Source organism: Thunnus thynnus, chromosome 3 (genome assembly GCF_963924715.1).
Source record: "Thunnus thynnus chromosome 3, fThuThy2.1, whole genome shotgun sequence".
NCBI classification, from domain to species: Eukaryota; Metazoa; Chordata; class Actinopteri; order Scombriformes; family Scombridae; genus Thunnus; species Thunnus thynnus.
Genome location: NC_089519.1, coordinates 35,276,263 through 35,293,347, shown reverse-complemented (window position 1 = coordinate 35,293,347; position 17,085 = coordinate 35,276,263). Strand labels below are relative to the sequence as shown.

General features: G+C 37.5%; 1 protein-coding gene across 1 annotated transcript in view; it reads left to right on the top strand.

The window, feature by feature from the left end:
* The window catches only part of LOC137180273 (protocadherin Fat 4), a 37,539-nt gene that overhangs the window by 385 nt on the left and 20,069 nt on the right, over positions 1–17,085 (top strand). Inside the window, exons 2-17 of the mRNA XM_067585579.1 lie at positions 1,440–1,508; positions 1,736–1,893; positions 3,424–3,471; positions 3,563–3,652; positions 4,173–4,259; positions 4,950–5,057; positions 5,198–5,311; positions 5,932–6,025; positions 6,197–6,315; positions 7,591–7,764; positions 7,957–8,085; positions 9,277–9,432; positions 10,123–10,303; positions 11,671–11,804; positions 11,931–12,881; positions 15,172–15,297. Of these exons, the coding sequence (XP_067441680.1) occupies positions 1,440–1,508; positions 1,736–1,893; positions 3,424–3,471; positions 3,563–3,652; positions 4,173–4,259; positions 4,950–5,057; positions 5,198–5,311; positions 5,932–6,025; positions 6,197–6,315; positions 7,591–7,764; positions 7,957–8,085; positions 9,277–9,432; positions 10,123–10,303; positions 11,671–11,804; positions 11,931–12,881; positions 15,172–15,297 (2,738 nt within the window). The remainder of the gene's footprint in view (positions 1–1,439; positions 1,509–1,735; positions 1,894–3,423; positions 3,472–3,562; positions 3,653–4,172; positions 4,260–4,949; positions 5,058–5,197; positions 5,312–5,931; positions 6,026–6,196; positions 6,316–7,590; positions 7,765–7,956; positions 8,086–9,276; positions 9,433–10,122; positions 10,304–11,670; positions 11,805–11,930; positions 12,882–15,171; positions 15,298–17,085) is intronic.

Below are 17,085 nucleotides of genomic sequence, written 5' to 3'. Positions count from 1 at the left end.
TCCAAATTCAGGTGCTACACGCAAAAAAAGAATGGTTGGTTCTTCGACCACCCTTCTTGGCAGAACTGGAAGAGTTTAACCAAGTTTTTCAGTTTTCTTACATGGACTCGTCTTTTCAGAGCATTTTCAATTTTCAGTGGGTTTGAGGCCAGGACTTCGGGCTTGATTTAGCCATCCAAAAACAACTTTTGATGTGTTTTTATGGTCACTGTCATGTTGGAACATTCAATTATGTCTTGCTAAAGGTTTGATGTTGTCCTGAAGAATTATGACATAATCTTCCTCCTCCATTACTCCGTCTTTCTGCAATGCACCAGTTCAACCGCCATGTTTTTTGGGCTTAATGCTTCACTTTTCTTCCTCTGAACATACTTCTTGGCATTGTGGCCAAATTATTCCATCTTTGCCACATATTACAACAAATCTCTCCTAAAGGAGGGTTTTTTTTTGTCCATGTGATCAGCAATAAAGTCCAGCTTTAAAGTGAGCTTATGTAACTTTTGCTGAACAGCGGCAACTTTGGCCAAGAATGGCAATAAAATCAGCTAACTGGCTCAGTAATGTCAGTTACACAGAAATAACTACCTAAAGGTTACTAACATTTGCTACAATAAGCTACTGGTCATACTAGACCAAGTAAGGTTGTTTCAGCAAAGCCACAGAGTGTACCGAACTGAGCAAGTGTGTGTTTTTTTGCTTATGAATTAAACTGTTATATTGTAAGAGGAATAATGTGTCATTTCTTCTTTCAAAAGTTACAATTTCTCGCTTTAAGGAGCAAAGTGCATTTTGACACAGGAGCTTCTTTCTTGGCGATGTAGGACTCACTCGACTGATGACAGTTACAACAGTTTTCCATCAGCCTCTAAATCATAGCAGGCCTGGTTTTGGCCTGATGTGACCCAGAGGCTCCAGAGAGGGCAATATCAGACAGTCTTTCAGTCGGTCATTCCACCAGTTTGGTCCAGATGCAATAATATTGTGTACAAACATTTATGGTCCTCAGAGGATGGATCATAATGATTTTGGTGATCCCTGACTTTTCCTCCAGTGCCACCAATGTGTCTAGTACTTTGGTTTATAACCAAATACCTGTTAAACTAATGAGCCTTGACTTTACTTTACTTTACTGTACTAAGCTCTGGGAACTTTCCCATTATAATGGGCGCCATTTTTGGCTCAATATAATGCATACAGTCATGCAAACCCAAAAGAAATTTAGAGACAAAAGAGACCAAACTTTTAGTACATTTCCCAGTCATTCAGTTCATAGAAAAAGAACAGTTGGAGAAATTCAATTAATATTACCAAACTTCCATGACAGAAATCTCCCATACATACATAGTGTATGTAAATGTTTGAGAGAGAAAATATATTTTACTGTGAACCAACTGTGATTTGTGTATTCTCTATTAAATTGTGTTTTTCTGTCCCTCAAGGTAATTCAACCATAAACTGTAATGGGGGAGGGCACCTGGATGTGGGTGCAGTGGATGAAGGATATTCAGGTAAAGTAGATACAACATCAATCAAATCTTATTTGATTAAATAATACAGGAGAATTAACTGTGTTTAAATTGAAAGTGGTTTCATGTTTAATCTGGTAAATTTACTACCATACTATACACACTGTACACTGTTAATTCATGTTAAAATACAATTAGATATGTAGATATACAGTATATGGTAGATATGTTTAGCTTGCCCTCCTCATAATGCTCCCATGATGCTGCAGGGGATGTGGAGTTGGTGAATGGCACCACGGAAGGTGTGAAGCTGGTACCCTACTTCTTCCCAGAGCACTTGCAGTTTCTGGAGCTGAGCTTCACTCTTGGGGAAACCAGTGCAACCGTTCGCACCAAGAAGCCGCTGGATGCAGATGCAGACATACTGGTACTAGAGTTTGGTCAACCCGGTCTCCTTGAAATTGTATATATATATATATATACTACTAATTTGCAACTCCAAATATATTTTTACGCCTGCAGTATGTTTTCTTTCAACATAAATAGGCTGTAATACAAGGTTTTAGCAGTCTGCTAAGATAAATCAAGTCAGTGTCCTCCAAAGGTACAGTCGTTATTAGTAGCCCTATTATTAGTTAACTCTAACCCATAGTACAAATTCCTCTCCTTGTGTTTTTTCAGACAGCGTCCTCCTTACTGAGCTGGAGGGAAAGAAACACAAACAGGGAATTATGGATGTTTTAATTCAGTGGTAGAAAGTACATTTTTTTCAAGTATAATTTTGAGGTACTTGTACTTTACTTGAGTATTTCCATGTGATGCTACTTTATACTTCCACTCCACTACATTTCAGAGGGAAATATTGTACTTTCTACTCCACTACATTTATTTGACAGCTTTAGTTACTTTTCAGATGAAGATTTGACAAAATAGATAATATAACAAGCTTTTAAAATACAACACATTGTTAAAGATGAAACCAGTGGTTTCCAACCTTTTTGTCTTTTGACGTCTTACAAAAAGCAGTGTGTAGTCGGGGTTACATTTCACATGTCTATGAGTTGTTAACAGCTCCACCAAATAGTGATTTTTCCCTCTAAACTTCTCTCATGCTTTCATTTCAATAAATGTTCAAATGATCCAATATTTCGGCAAAAATCAAAGATTAGAGAAAAAGTCCAAAAACTGAAAACAGATTTGTGTATCAGAACTTTGTTTTTTCTTCTTTCCTCTCCTATTAATCATCTCACCACCCCTCAGATTTATCTGCTGACCCTTTGGAGGGGCCCGACCCTTAGGTTGGGAACCACTGGACTAAACTAGCTAACTGTATATAAAGTAGTGTAAACTAGCTCCACCTCCAGCAGCTACAACAGTAACATGCTGCTCTAACACTGATGCTTCACTATTAATAATCTAATGATGTCATATATAATAATATATCAGTCAGAGAGACCAAACCACTACTTTTACTGCAATACTTTAACTACATCAAGCTCATAATACTTATATACTTTTACTGCAATACTTTAACTACATCAAGCTCATAATACTTATGTACTTTTACTGCAATACTTTAACTACATCAAGCTCATAATACTTATGTACTTTTACTGCAATACTTTAACTACATCAAGCTCATAATACTTATGTACTTTTACTGCAATACTTTAACTACATCAAGCTCATAATACTTATGTACTTTTACTGCAATACTTTAACTACATCAAGCTCATAATACTTATGTACTTTTACTGTAGGAGGATTTTTCATGCAGGACTTTTACTTGTAATGGAGTATTTTTACATTGCTGTGTTGGTACTTTTACTTAAGTAAAGGATCTGAATACTTCTTCCGCCACTGCTTTAATTATAATCAACATGTCTTCAGTGTAAGTTTTGCAATATGTCCTGTAAGTCATCTCAGAGTTAAAATCCACTGTGTTCTTATCTTACAGAGGGGCAGCACCTTGTTTTATTCTATCATGTGTGATGGTTTAGTGAAGGTGGGTGAAATGCCAACGTTTCTGTACAAATTTGCAGTATCCAATAACATTACAAAATTAAATATTTCAAATGATGCTTTTATCTTTGCAGTACAACAACACTCGGAAGCTGAAAATCAACGATCTCAATGACAACGCACCAATTTTTAAACAGAAGGTCTACCGCAAATCTGTCTCTGAGGTAAGTTACTGAAGTCCAGAAGTGCAAGAGAAAGCACAGGATCATAAATGGTGGCAATGCAAACAACCTTCAACAAACACCAAAATATGGAAATTAGGATGTGAATTGTAAGGTTAATGAATACCTACAGTCATGTCATTTATGCACACATTGAGGCAGGAGAGCAGGAATAAGCACTCGCATGCACATCTCAACTGACTATTGTGTAGCAGTCACTGATTGGCTCTCTATTAATTACCAGTTAAGGGGGGCTGCAGCACAAAATTGAAAATGTTTGATTTCTTCAAACAATCTTGTGTTTTACATTTAATTGGCTCAGCTTACTAGAGACTAGTGATAGCATTCAATTAAGTGTTGTCTTAAGTTACCTCTGATTGGCTAACCAGACAACAAACTGCGGATTTGCTTACCCAAAGTGCTGCTGAAAGTATTTGACAAGTATTTTAAATTGAGAGAGAAGATAAATGTTGTAACAATTCCCATTCCCCAACATCCATTCATTCAATTTTTCTCCTTTTAGATACATCCTGTGAACACCGAGGTTCTTCAAGTGACAGCAGAGGACGCAGACCGCACAGCAGCAAACAACAGAGTGACATATTCCATTGTAATAAGATCTAACTATCTTTGGAAAAGCAGAAATGAATGTTTCCATTTACACCAATACTGGGAGTAACTTGAGTGCTCACCTCCAAATCATGACTATCATATTTTAACATATCAACCTTGATCATATTTTGTGTATGTCCACGAGGACAAAAAAAGATTTTAGATCAGCTTAGGTGGTAACATTGAAAATTAACCTTTTGTACAAGTCAGTTAGGTTGTTTTAGTGTTCAGGTAGAAACTTTCTGACAAACTATTAGTCCTAAATTCACAGCAGCTCCAACCAAACTCAAAGCCTCAACCTTCTTCCAATAGGCACCAACTGCAACTAATCTGGGAAATTTGGGAGAAAAACCGGGATTATATTTTGCTGAAAATAATTCTCTCCTTTATTAATTCTTTTTTAAGAATATCATCATCATCATCATATTTAAAATATCAAAGTACACGTCAAATATATTTTTGCCAAAGGTGGTTTGTGTCATTTTTCATCGTTTTTATCACACTGATGTTTGTTCAAGTGCTAATTTCTCTGATGTTCGTTAATTACATTTGCAAAACAAATGTAATTAAGTTAAATTGTGATGAAAATAGGTGAGTCACTATTGCCACTCTGGACTTCCATATGTTGAGTAACAATAACTTGTATGAAGATGTAATGGTAACTTTAGTGATGTCAATCTTTCACAAGGAACCAGCTTCAGAAGACTTTGAGGTGATCAGCTCTGGAGCTTTTATTTTAAAGAGACGTTTGAACTACAATCTAGTTCAGAAGTACAGCTTTACTGTGAAGGCCGAGGTAAGTGAAACCATAACACCCAACTGTCAATACATACAGTATGATTTACAGCGAAAAAAATAAAGCAGATGTTATTTATTAAACAGTGAAGTCATGAATAACTGATTGGTTTACTTTGTCTTTACCATGATTCCCTACAGGATAGCGGGGGGAAGTTTGACACAGCCACTGTAGATATTGACGTGGTGGACTTTGATAACTTGAACCCGTATTTCATCCACAACCTGTACCAAGCCTTTATTCCGGAGAATCAGGTGAGTCTCTTTCACAGTGCAAACAAACCAACACATATTTGTCATCTATATGATAACAAATGACTTCTAGGCATTTGAAAACCCAGTGTGAGTTTTTAGATCGCAGATTCAAGTGTACTATTTGAAAATTAATGATTTTAGTGCTCCACTGTGGTCATATGAGAAATATATGAATGAATAGCATTTTGTGGTCACAACAGTATTAAAGGACAGTCTCACAATTTTTGAAGTCTGAGTTAAAACAGCAGTCTGGAGCCCAAGTGAACAGTGAAACATGTTTTTCTTGCTGTAATCGATCCTCCTGTTCACACTGACCATTAGAAGATCCTTTAAAAGCATTTAAAAGTTGATGTGAAGCTTATATGAGGCTTCAGCAGTCTGAAGGAATGATTACAGCAAGAAAAACAGCTTTAATGTTCATTTGGACACATGGCAGACTTGAAAAATTGTAAACCCATCCTTTAAGGCACTTTAATGAGAAAGTTAGTAACCATGAAATATGAGTATTTTTATAAATCCTGTAGTGTTCTCTTTCATTTTTTCAGATGAATTTGAAGTACTGCTTTTGAATTTGATCTACAGAAGTTTTATATTAACTCCTTGTATCTAATATATTTCAGGCTGGGTCTTTCCGCACCATTCAGCCAGAGGCGATAAAGGCTCAGGATGGAGACACTGGGATCAACATGACTTTAACTTACAGTATCAATGCAGGTAAATGACAGGAGGTAAAAGCATCAAATCCAGTTCAAACTTTTGAGGCAAAACAAGGTTCAAGGTTCAGTTTTATTGTCATTATACAATACAAGGTTGCACAATGAAATCCACACTAAATATGTGGAAAGATGCTAATATATATATTTGACATGTTCTGTGTTTGTTCAGTGTCTCCAGACAAGTATCGGAGTAACTTCAACATTGACTCCAGCAGCGGCGTTCTGTCTTTGGTGACCGCCATAGACAGAGAGGAGATGAACAGCAGTGTGATCTCTGTCGACATCAAGGTACTGATAGTTTAATCTGAGATCATTCATGGAGGAAGATGTCACAAAACAAATATCTGATATCATAATATACAAATTAGCTCCTTGTCTCTGGTTGGTGTTTTATTTCAGAGGAATCAGCTGGTCTCAGCCCTCAATTGTTATTAAGCCAGAGAAGAACTGTATCAAACATAGTGAGCTAAGAGAATAACTTACTGCTTCAATGGACTCTATTATTTGATTGTCAACACTGTTAAAATGGTTTGCTATTGGTCGATATTGTAAAGTTCACCAAAAGTGTAACATGCCCCATGTGAATTTACTGTATTCTACATTGTCCAATTGCAACAATATCATTCAAATTAATTGAATTATGGGCAAGATTCACTGCCAAAAACACTAACGTAACTCTCCCCTAATGCTCAAACACCATCTGGCTGTTTTATTTCCAAATATTTAATTCATTCATTCAACCTTTATTCACACAAATTGGTCCAATGAAAGCAGTTCGCTCTGTTTTGCATTGGTGCCCCGAGTACACAGGATGATAAGAGAAAAGGGGAAAATTCAAGATTTACAGTTAAAACTTGACTTAAAACCAATCTGGTTATAAAAGGATAAAGATAAAATTGAGGAAGGCTAAGACATGTGCATCAAATTAGCATTAAATAAAGTAAAAGGTTAAATATGAAAGATAATATAAAGTGAGACACACTTTTACAGAAGTAAAACACAGATTATATACAGTATAAAACACAAAAATGATGTTGAATCTTTATCACTTATCATTTTTTTGTTATTGATTGTTTTTATTTCCAAAGAAAAACATAACAGAATTTTTTACAATAACAACACAGACAGTTTTTAGGGATTCTTCAAGCAATTAAGATAAACTAAAGTTGCGTTCATTTTCTCAAATGAGCAGATTGAATACATATCTTCATAATTCATGATGATAAACTGTTAAACGATACCGATACCATTCAACTTAACAGTCAGGAGATTGCTTGAACATTTACTGTGGTAATACTTCTTCAATTAGTTTGCTGAAAAATCCATTATTGGACTGGATGTTTGAGATACTTATCACCCTGTAGCTAACAAAAGGTAAACCCTCCCTCCTTCCTACACCCATGTGGCGCCCAGTTCCCTCCCCTCCCAACCCGCAAAAAATTTGGTAGATGGCAGTTTAAGTGTTGAAGTATTGTTCAGAATCAACAATCTGGGACAACAAGGAATTCAATTCAAACATTCCTTTATCACTTATCATGTGTAATATTTTCTTCCTCCTCTCAGGCGGCCCAGACAGACGACACTTTGAAGACGGCTGTTGCTTCGGTGTCTGTTACTGTGGAGGACGTCAACGATAACCCTCCAGAGTTTGACCAGTCTGATTACTCTGTAAACCTTCTGGAAAATTCTCCTGTTGATGCTGTTCTGTTAAAAGTCATCGTCACCGACCGGGACCAGGTAGATTATACTTCAAACTTCACTCAGAGACCTAAAACACTGTATAACATAGAAGTGACAAACAACAGTTACCCTCGGCAGTGTCAATTTCATGTTTACATGTATACAGATTAATGGCATATGTGCACAAACCTAAATCTAATTAAATTTCATGCTCATTCTCTTCTGATGTATTATTTTCTCTTTTCTCAGGGAGGCTTTGTGGGAACCCTGCAGATCCTTCCAGAATCTGCTCCTTTCTCTATCGGCTCTGATGGGACAGTAAGAGTGAAGAACTCCACAGTTCTGGACAGAGAGACCACCGAAAGCATCACATTTCAGGTAATCTAGCAACCCAGTCATCTATTAATTATACTTCTGCCCTAGCTTTTATGTTTTGGGCAAATTAAACGCCGGTCAGAACTTTCAGTGCCAATGCAGAAAGTGCTGTTGTGTTCATAGTGCAGCAAGTTAACCTTTCATCCTGGTGTCCCAGGTTTGGGTCCCATCTCATTCAAATAAGAAATAGTCTGTCCCTAACCCTTAACTAGGTGATTTTGGTTGCCCAACCTCACCTTAAGCATGCATATACATGGCCCTTATGCAGCTTGAAATGTCTCAGAGAAGTTCTTCTTTCATACAAGGGTTTTGTGTTTTCAGGATTTGTTGATAAATGCCACTTTATGGAAGCTGACAGCTTTAGTTTCCTTGGTTGTTCGATCACACATTGCAAGACTGAAATACAAACAGTTTAATATATTTGGAACCAACTTACTCAGGGGGATATTAGAAAAGAGAAATTGAAAAGTATCATTTTCAATTTCGTGGAGTATTTACTAACTGACTACATGTGTAAATTAGTCCAGCCACAGTTCATTTGCTTTCATTAAAGTACTGCTGAGTAAGACCTCATGCAGGGCTGTTTTGATTCAAGTGGTGTACAGTATATTTGGAAAGAAACAGTGCACAAAAGAGTTTTTTGTGGCTGAATGTGGAATATTAGTTGAAGAGAAGACAGATGTACATACACCGTGCAAGAGGAAGTCTATATAAGGACATACTGGTTAAATAGCCAGATGTTGTCAGCTCAACAAAAAGATCAGTAAAAGTATAAATTGGGAAGATTTTATGTGGGAAATTTTTGATAAAACTTTTAAACTTCTTTGACTAGATTATTGCTTTAAACAGATATAAGTTAAAATGCTTTTCTTCTGTTTTAGCTTCACAAAATTTTGGTGCAATCCTTCGGTGAAATAAATAAGGACAAATTAAATTTTACTGCTTAAAGAAGGTTCATGAATCCTTAGGAATTATCCCCCTCAGTGCCTTTCTCAGACATACTTGAACAGTATACTTGACTTCTGAGTTATAATAGTTATAATAGTAGCTATAATGATGATCTCTGAGATTGACATAAATATCACTTTTTATTTATGTCAATTTTTATATTTTACAAAGTTAAAACAGTGTTGTATCTTGACCTGATTACACTGTAAGCCTAACTTACAGGTTGTTCTTTTGTTAATTTGAAAGATTGAAGCGACAGAGAAGAATCCACCCAACAATGTTGTAGATGTCCAAGTCAATGTAACTCTTCTGGATGAGAACGACAACAGTCCTGCGTTCAGCAGCAGCAAGTACGAAGGGAAGGTGTTTGCAAATCAGACAGTGGGAATGTTGCTGGTTCAGGTGAGTAATTGAAACAATTTTATTCATTATTACTCACACACTGAATGTGAGCTAGTTAAATATTTCTGAATATGGTTTAAAACATTTTTACAAGGTCTATTATTTTAAATACTGTTCAGATATTATTCTATCCAGTGTTTAGCACGTGTCCAACTACTGTGTCTATGCCCTGAGTATGCTTATATAGAAGCATAATTTGTTTTCATACATTTAAACATAGTTCTCATAACTTATTTTTTTATTATTCAAAATTGCTAACGTAATTGACACTAGACAATGGGCTTAGCTCATATTATTTTGATAACTTGAAACTCATCATCATTAGCAGCACAAATTAACCACGGAGTTCCTCAAGGTTCAATTTCAGGTCCCTTTGTGCTTTTTTCTTTTTGCAATAAATTACATGACACACCTGTTTATGTAACCCTTAACCTTGATTTTTACAACTTAATTAGTCATTTCGTTACTAAATGCCATAGTTATGCCATAGTTCATTGATTAGTCTGATACGTGTCTGCTGGGTTCATTGTGTTATTGTTAAAACCTTACATCTGCTCCATTCTTTAATATAATCAAGATTCATTTATCATTGTTTTGTTTATATTGACAACTTGTTGATGTATATTTTTTTTTCATCTGACATTTTTTGAAGTGCTATTAAGATGATGATTTGTATGATATAACTCAAAGGTTAAGGCAGAAGATCCAGATTATGGTGAAAACGGACAGATCAAATATTCTATTAACTTTGGGAACAACGACAGCTACTTCTCCATTAATGAAGACACAGGAGAGATCTGGCTGGCTAAGACCATCGAACTGCTTGAAAACGGGATTCTGGACTTCCCACTCACCATAACAGCCACAGATGGTAGATTTTAACAGTGCCCCGCACTACCTACTGCTTGCCAGAGCTAATTATTCAATCAAATTTAATAATCACTTTTCTTATATATCCACTTTTTTATGAATGTGATGATTTGCCAGTTAAAATAAAGAAGAAAATCAGCACTAAATCACAACTTTTTAAGCTACAATCATGATTCATGGCAACATTAATTGAATCCTACAGCCAATATCAATAATTTTCAATTAATTAGAGGCAGAATATTGTTGTTCTTTGCTCTTTGTGGGCTGAAACTTTCAATTGCTGCACTTCAGTCAGTGATGTCAAGTCAAGCTCTTCATGTTTTGCAGTATCGCATGTCTTGGTATCATCAAATTGTTATCACACCCATATATAGATATTGGATCCCTTATCACATACCTCTATTCACTCCAACTCTCTATTGTGCTTAATTGCAGCTTCCAAAAAGGCTTTTTACATTTGCATTTCTTATCCCTGTATAACCCAAACACTACACCATAGAAAGCAACGGACTGCCTTAGCTTTGTTTGTTTAACTTTGTGTCATACTTTGTTCTTCATAATTCATTCAGACCTCACATTAAATCCATGGTTAACATGCTCATAGCATTAATAAAGTAATAAAACCAACATTCATTTGCTAGTAATCTTGTCCATAAAGATTAAAGTCCAGGGCTAAAAGAACTCTAAAGGTCCTAGGTTCGTATCCAAACCCCCTTTCTGGAATCAGGGAGGCCTGCGTCAGTTTTTGTAGATTTCCAAAGTAGACAATCGAACAATCACCACCACTTAAAACAGTGACTGGTCTGTGTGCAGAGGCGTGAAAGTCTCACTACTACTTCTGTCACTTTTCATGTGTGCAACCAAGTGTTACATCATTAATCCTTTCAAGGCTGGATTGTCCAAAAACATGAGCTGTTATCATCATATTTATGATTCATTGAATCAAGACAATAAGGAGATAAAAAAAACTCCTGGAAAGATATGAGACAGCAGGCGAGGCAGTGTGGCAATTCAGAACAGCTATCAACACCACCACGCCTTTTTAAATATGGTCAAATAACAAGTTGTACAAACTAATTTTTTTTTTGAAAAGGTAACTGCAGCAACATGCTTGTGATTGAGTAGCATGACAACAATCTCAGCTGCTCACTGTGACTTCATCCACTTCGAAATCATACCTAAACCCCACGAGCCAATCACATCGTTCTGTTGGCACACACAGCTTATTTCAACATAATAATAAATAATCAGCCTCTCTGTGTTCAAATGTTATCTTTATGATACAACTCCGTACCCAAAGCAGAAGATAAAAAAAATTTATCACACTATAATATTGTAATTCATTATGATATTCTTCTGCACCTCTAGGCGGCATCATACCACGCTCCTCCTCAGTACAGGCGAACATTCGTGCTTCTGGTGACTCCAAACCTCAGTTTTTACAAAAAGTTTTCAATGGCACTGTAGAAGAAGAACAGGATCCAGGAGTTTTGATCGTCAAGGTAAGTCAGAGATGTTTTAAATTCAAAAGCTGATTCAGAAAGACGAGTGATTCAGACTCTCTTTATCAACACTGGTTGGTAATTAGTCAAATAATTTTTGCATCCTGCTCATCTGTATGTATTCAGGTTAACTTCCACGCAATACCTGCTGAGGTTCCTGTGACTCTCCAAGTAGACACATATGCCGACAAGTTCGCCATCTCACCCACTGGTGAATTTACCACCAAGCTGAAGCTTGACTACGATGAAGCCCCGCACAACTACACTGTGCAGATCTCCATCTCCGATGGCACCAACAGTGACACTGCTGTTGTGGAGGTTCAGGTTACTGACATCAATGATAACAGTCCTGTTTTTGCCTCCAATTCTGTCACTAAATCAGTCCCAGAGGACGCAAAAGTAGGATCCAATGTTACTAGAGTTCTAGCTACAGACAAAGACAGCAGCTTCAACAAGGAGATCAGATACTCTCTGAGAGGAGCAGAGGGGAGGTTCTCTATTGATCCTGTGTCTGGGATCGTGAGTGTGGCTGATGCTCTTGACAGGGAGACCAAGGCTGAGTACAACCTGCAGGTGATGGCTGAAGACCAGGGTCGACCAGCAAGGTCGTCTACAGCCACCCTGCTGGTCCAAGTGTCCGATATCAATGATAACATCCCCAAGTTCTCAGAGGCAGAGTACGAGGTTGAAGTCTTAGAAACAGAGTCAGTGGGTACAAGCGTGCTCAGCTTATCAGCTGTAGACCCTGATGAAGGTTCAAATGGGAGCATTACTTACAGTATTTTCAAGCAAAGTCCCTCATCAGACCCTGCTGTCTTCGAGTTGGACTCTTCCAGCGGGACTCTGCGGCTGGTCCAACCTCTGGACTACAGTGAGGTGAAGGTGTACAGGCTGATGGTTCAGGCCTCTGATGGGGGAACTCCCTCACTGGTTGGGAACAGCTCTGTGGTTGTGAAGGTGAAGGACGTGAACAACAACCCACCTGAGTTCAGTAAGGAAAGTTATGACGTGGCCGTCTCTGAGAACCTGGCCAGCGGTGCATCCATCCTGACCCTGGAGGTCACTGACAAGGATGAGGTGAGTTACGTTACCTGGTTCTATTCAGCAAAACTATTTGGTATTTACCCCTATAAGAGCAGATTCTTGTGTGTAGTGGTGTTAAATCAAGTCAATTTTATTTGTATAGCCCAATTTCAAAAATTTGCCTCAGGGGGCTTTACAGTCTGTACAGCAATACAACATCCTCTGTCCTTAGACCATAGACTGTAAAAAATAATGGACGTAGCCACCGTGACGTCACCCGTTAGTTTGGGGACTCATGTTTTGAAGCCTCGAGTTTGCATTTTGACTGTTGCCATCTTGGATTTTTGGAGCCAGAAGTGACCATCCTTGGATGAGAGTGTGGAGCTGACCCTAACGCTACCAGCTAGCTGCTAGCTTGGTTAGCATGGTGCATTTACAGTCTATGGTTAACTGTGATAATGCTAATGCTAATTTCAGCGAAAAACAGGCTTAAAACCATTAAAACAAAACGTATTTACCGGAAAAAACTGAACATCTGACTCCTTAGAGGGTCTTTTAGCACAACCATATGCTGAGCAAGACTTTTTTTGGTAAACAAAATGTTACCGTTAACTTTCACAAACTGAAAACACACCTAAATAGTGACGGCTACGGCTGTGCCTTCACTCTGTGAATCCAGGGATATACCATGGTTACATTACCTAACCAATGCTGTCGCTGTGGTAGTGACCTGCTTGTGACCCACCTACCTGTCTCTCAAAGTGGTCACACCCTTAATTATGCATAACTTTAAGCCTTAATAAAATTTTAATAGGTGAGGTATATAAAAATTCAACTCTGTACAGTTGTCATGAATGGGGAAATTAGTTATATAGACCAAAAACCTTTTTTTTGCACCAGGCTGTAAACATGTTTATTTCTGCTGTAAAGTTGGGCATTTTAACATGGGGGTCTATGGGGATTTACTGGCTTTTAGAGCCTCAAGTGGGCATTCAAGGAACTGCAGTTTTTGGCACTTGAAGAAGAAACTTGAAGAAAAAAAATGGAAGAAACCTCAGGAAGAGCAACAGAGGAGGGATCCTTCTCCCAGGATGGACAGATGTGCAATAGATGCGTGTGTACAGAAAAGAACAAGAAAGACAAATTACAGAATACGGCATTAAACAGTATAACAAAATCATAATGGATTTATATTATATATGAAGAATGTGATGAAGAGGACGCTGAGCAGCTTCCAGGTGCCACCAGGACAGAATAGGACCTGAGGCACATGACCTCCATTACCATGGAGACCTGGCAGGAGGACAGACTACACATGCACATAGAGGAGACTCACATCACAACGTTTACATACATGAGAAAAGAAACAATAAAATAGGGAGAGAGGAGAGAGGGGCACATAGCTCTGACACTCATGTGCTTGTGTATGCGCAAACAGAGGCTTAGACAGATGCAATGGTTATCAGGACAGTTGCAATAATCAATAATCTCATCGGCAGGACAGTAAATTCATTTGTGTTCTTACTTGTACTTTGGAAATTAACAGTTTGTTTGGTCAGCAGGACATTTGCTACCAAAAAGCAGCTGAGTCACCACTAGAATTTCTGTAACTAGAAAGCTAGAGAGCTCAAAGCTTTTCCAAGGCTGCACAATGCTCTCACTTAATTATTTTAATAATAGAAAATATTTAGAAAGCAGTCATCTGTATAAGGATCCAGAACATAGCCAAAATATCTCAATCCTGTCTGGTAATATACTGTAATACTTGGAGTTTGTAAAAGAAAAAGTGTGAAAAATTACATGTGAGTCAAATACATGTTGTATTCATGACTTATGGCAGTTTTTCTTCAATAATTTGGCAACCAGTTACAGGATAATGTATCAAATATATCAAATATTTATGTAACATCAGTGAAGATTGGATAAAATTTGCTGTGGAAAAAAATGATGAGCAAAAGATAAAAATATTTGAAGAAACACAGTTTCTGATTCATCTTGATTCACGGCGGAGGTGCGAGGGCCTGTTCAACGCTGCTTGCAGCTTTAATTATTGATGCATTTCACACAGAACTGCTACAGATGACCTGATTGTTGAACTGTGTTCCAGTAAATTGCAGTTATCTCCTTATCTAATAGATTTAAAGATTTGTTTTGGACCTTGGCACTATTGTTTTATGATCATAGTGATTTATTGGGACTATTGCTTTCATTTCTCTGATCATACTTTTTTTTCTGATAAGTATTTACAGCTACAGTACTTCAGTGCTGAAGATTATCTCTGACTGTGCTGTCAGCTGATGTATCTAACACACTTCCTCATCATCATCATCTTCTTCTTCTTCAGGGTGGATTCTCCAATGGTTACTTCCTTTATACCAACAATACCTTTGACATTAACAAACAAGGCGTTGTCTCCCTGAGAAAGGATGTCACTTTGGACAGAGAGACAAAGGATAGCTACGTATTACAGGTAAAACCACTATTTTCCACAACATGATGTTTTTATCTCCTGGTTTTTGTCTGTTTCAGTGAAGATATTCAGTTCTCAGGGAGTCCGGCTCCCCAAAACACACAGCAATGTACATCTTCTGGGGGACATGTCAGAAACATTATCTGATACATACACACTTCTTTTCACTTCTCACTTCATATTTTGATATTTCATTTCATTTCATTTATTATATCTATACACAGTTCCAGAAAAATAAGTGATTCATAAACAGAATACAGTTCAGTTTCCTTGTACACCTTGTTCTTGTATAGACAATCTTTAGTCTGTTGTTTTATAATGCTTTTATTTCTTGGTGTAAAAATGGTCTTTACTGTATGCCAATTTTTTTTTCCTGGGATGGCAAAGTCATAACCCGCCCTACTCTGCCTCTGACTGGCTAGTATTCGTTGCCTTCATTGGTTGGGTTGGTTAGGTTTACGCATTTAGGAGCAGGGCCGTGCAGAGAATTTTAGAGGGGTAGGTGCTCAAAGTTAAAAAGGGGCACATGGAACAAGACTGTTAAACAGCATACACCGACATCACTTACAGCATAACCTGTTGAATTATAGCAACATTTATTCAAACCGAATATAACATGGAATCTTACAACAAATCGCATCATATCATATCATTGTCCCCCACCTGATGTAATAGGAGTGGGGGACAATGACAACGATTATGACTATGATTCTCTCTCTATTGTGTCAATGTGTGTTCTGTTGGCAGTAACTTGCTTTTTAAGTAAACAAACCAGACTTCATTTTAGAATCAATTTAAAGTCACAGCAGTCTTATTCAGCAGCGCAAAAATCACTCAGCTGTCTCATCTCAACTATCAAATAGCATCTCACATGTTCCTGACTCTGTAACCCCAACATGAAAATTATATTTGAAATTACTGCCTGTCATTATAACAGCAATAATAAACGCCAAGATGACTACACATGTAGCAATCCAAACATTCACTTATCTGTGAGCATCTCTCACAAAAAAGTTTACATAATTTCAAAACAAAAACAAGGACAAAAACATTCGTAAACAGAATGTGATGACACATCAAACTGTACAACAAACAGAGCTGTCGGTGTTATTTTCCTCCACCACTTCTTACAGCCATATGAACTGTAGCCGTTATGCAGAACAGCCATAGTGATAGATTTCTACCTCATAATCATCACTTCATAGTATGTTGAGCATCACCAGTGTGACCTAAGGCACACATATTCTACCTGATGGGGCACATAGTACAGTTGCTGTTGACGGGGTTGCTGGGGAGGTTGCTGCCATCATAGAGTGCTTTTCATTACGCTAACATGTCACATCGCTTCCCTCACTCCCGTCTCTTCACGAGGACGGAGGAACTTAATTCACCAAACGAGACGTCCTCGCCCCACAGTCTATGGTCCTCGCTCACACCAGCGTCATTTTGAGGAGACACAACTACTCATGACGCACTTCACCCTAAATGTCAAATATGTAGAAGTCAGCTCTAAATGAGTAGAACTTATTAAGTAACAGTTTAAACTCTAAAGTTTAAACTTAAAATTCATTCATACAATTAATTAATACTTTACACTGTTACTTAATAATTTATACATATTGATAGCTGGAAGGAAAACACCTGATAACTGCTCCAATATGTATCATTTGATTACAGATCTATAGCGGCATCTGGCTGTCACAGAATAAGACACAAATAGACAATTTAAACACGCTAATTACTGAACGAACAGAACTGACATAAAGGAGCAAAAAAACAGCTGTCGCC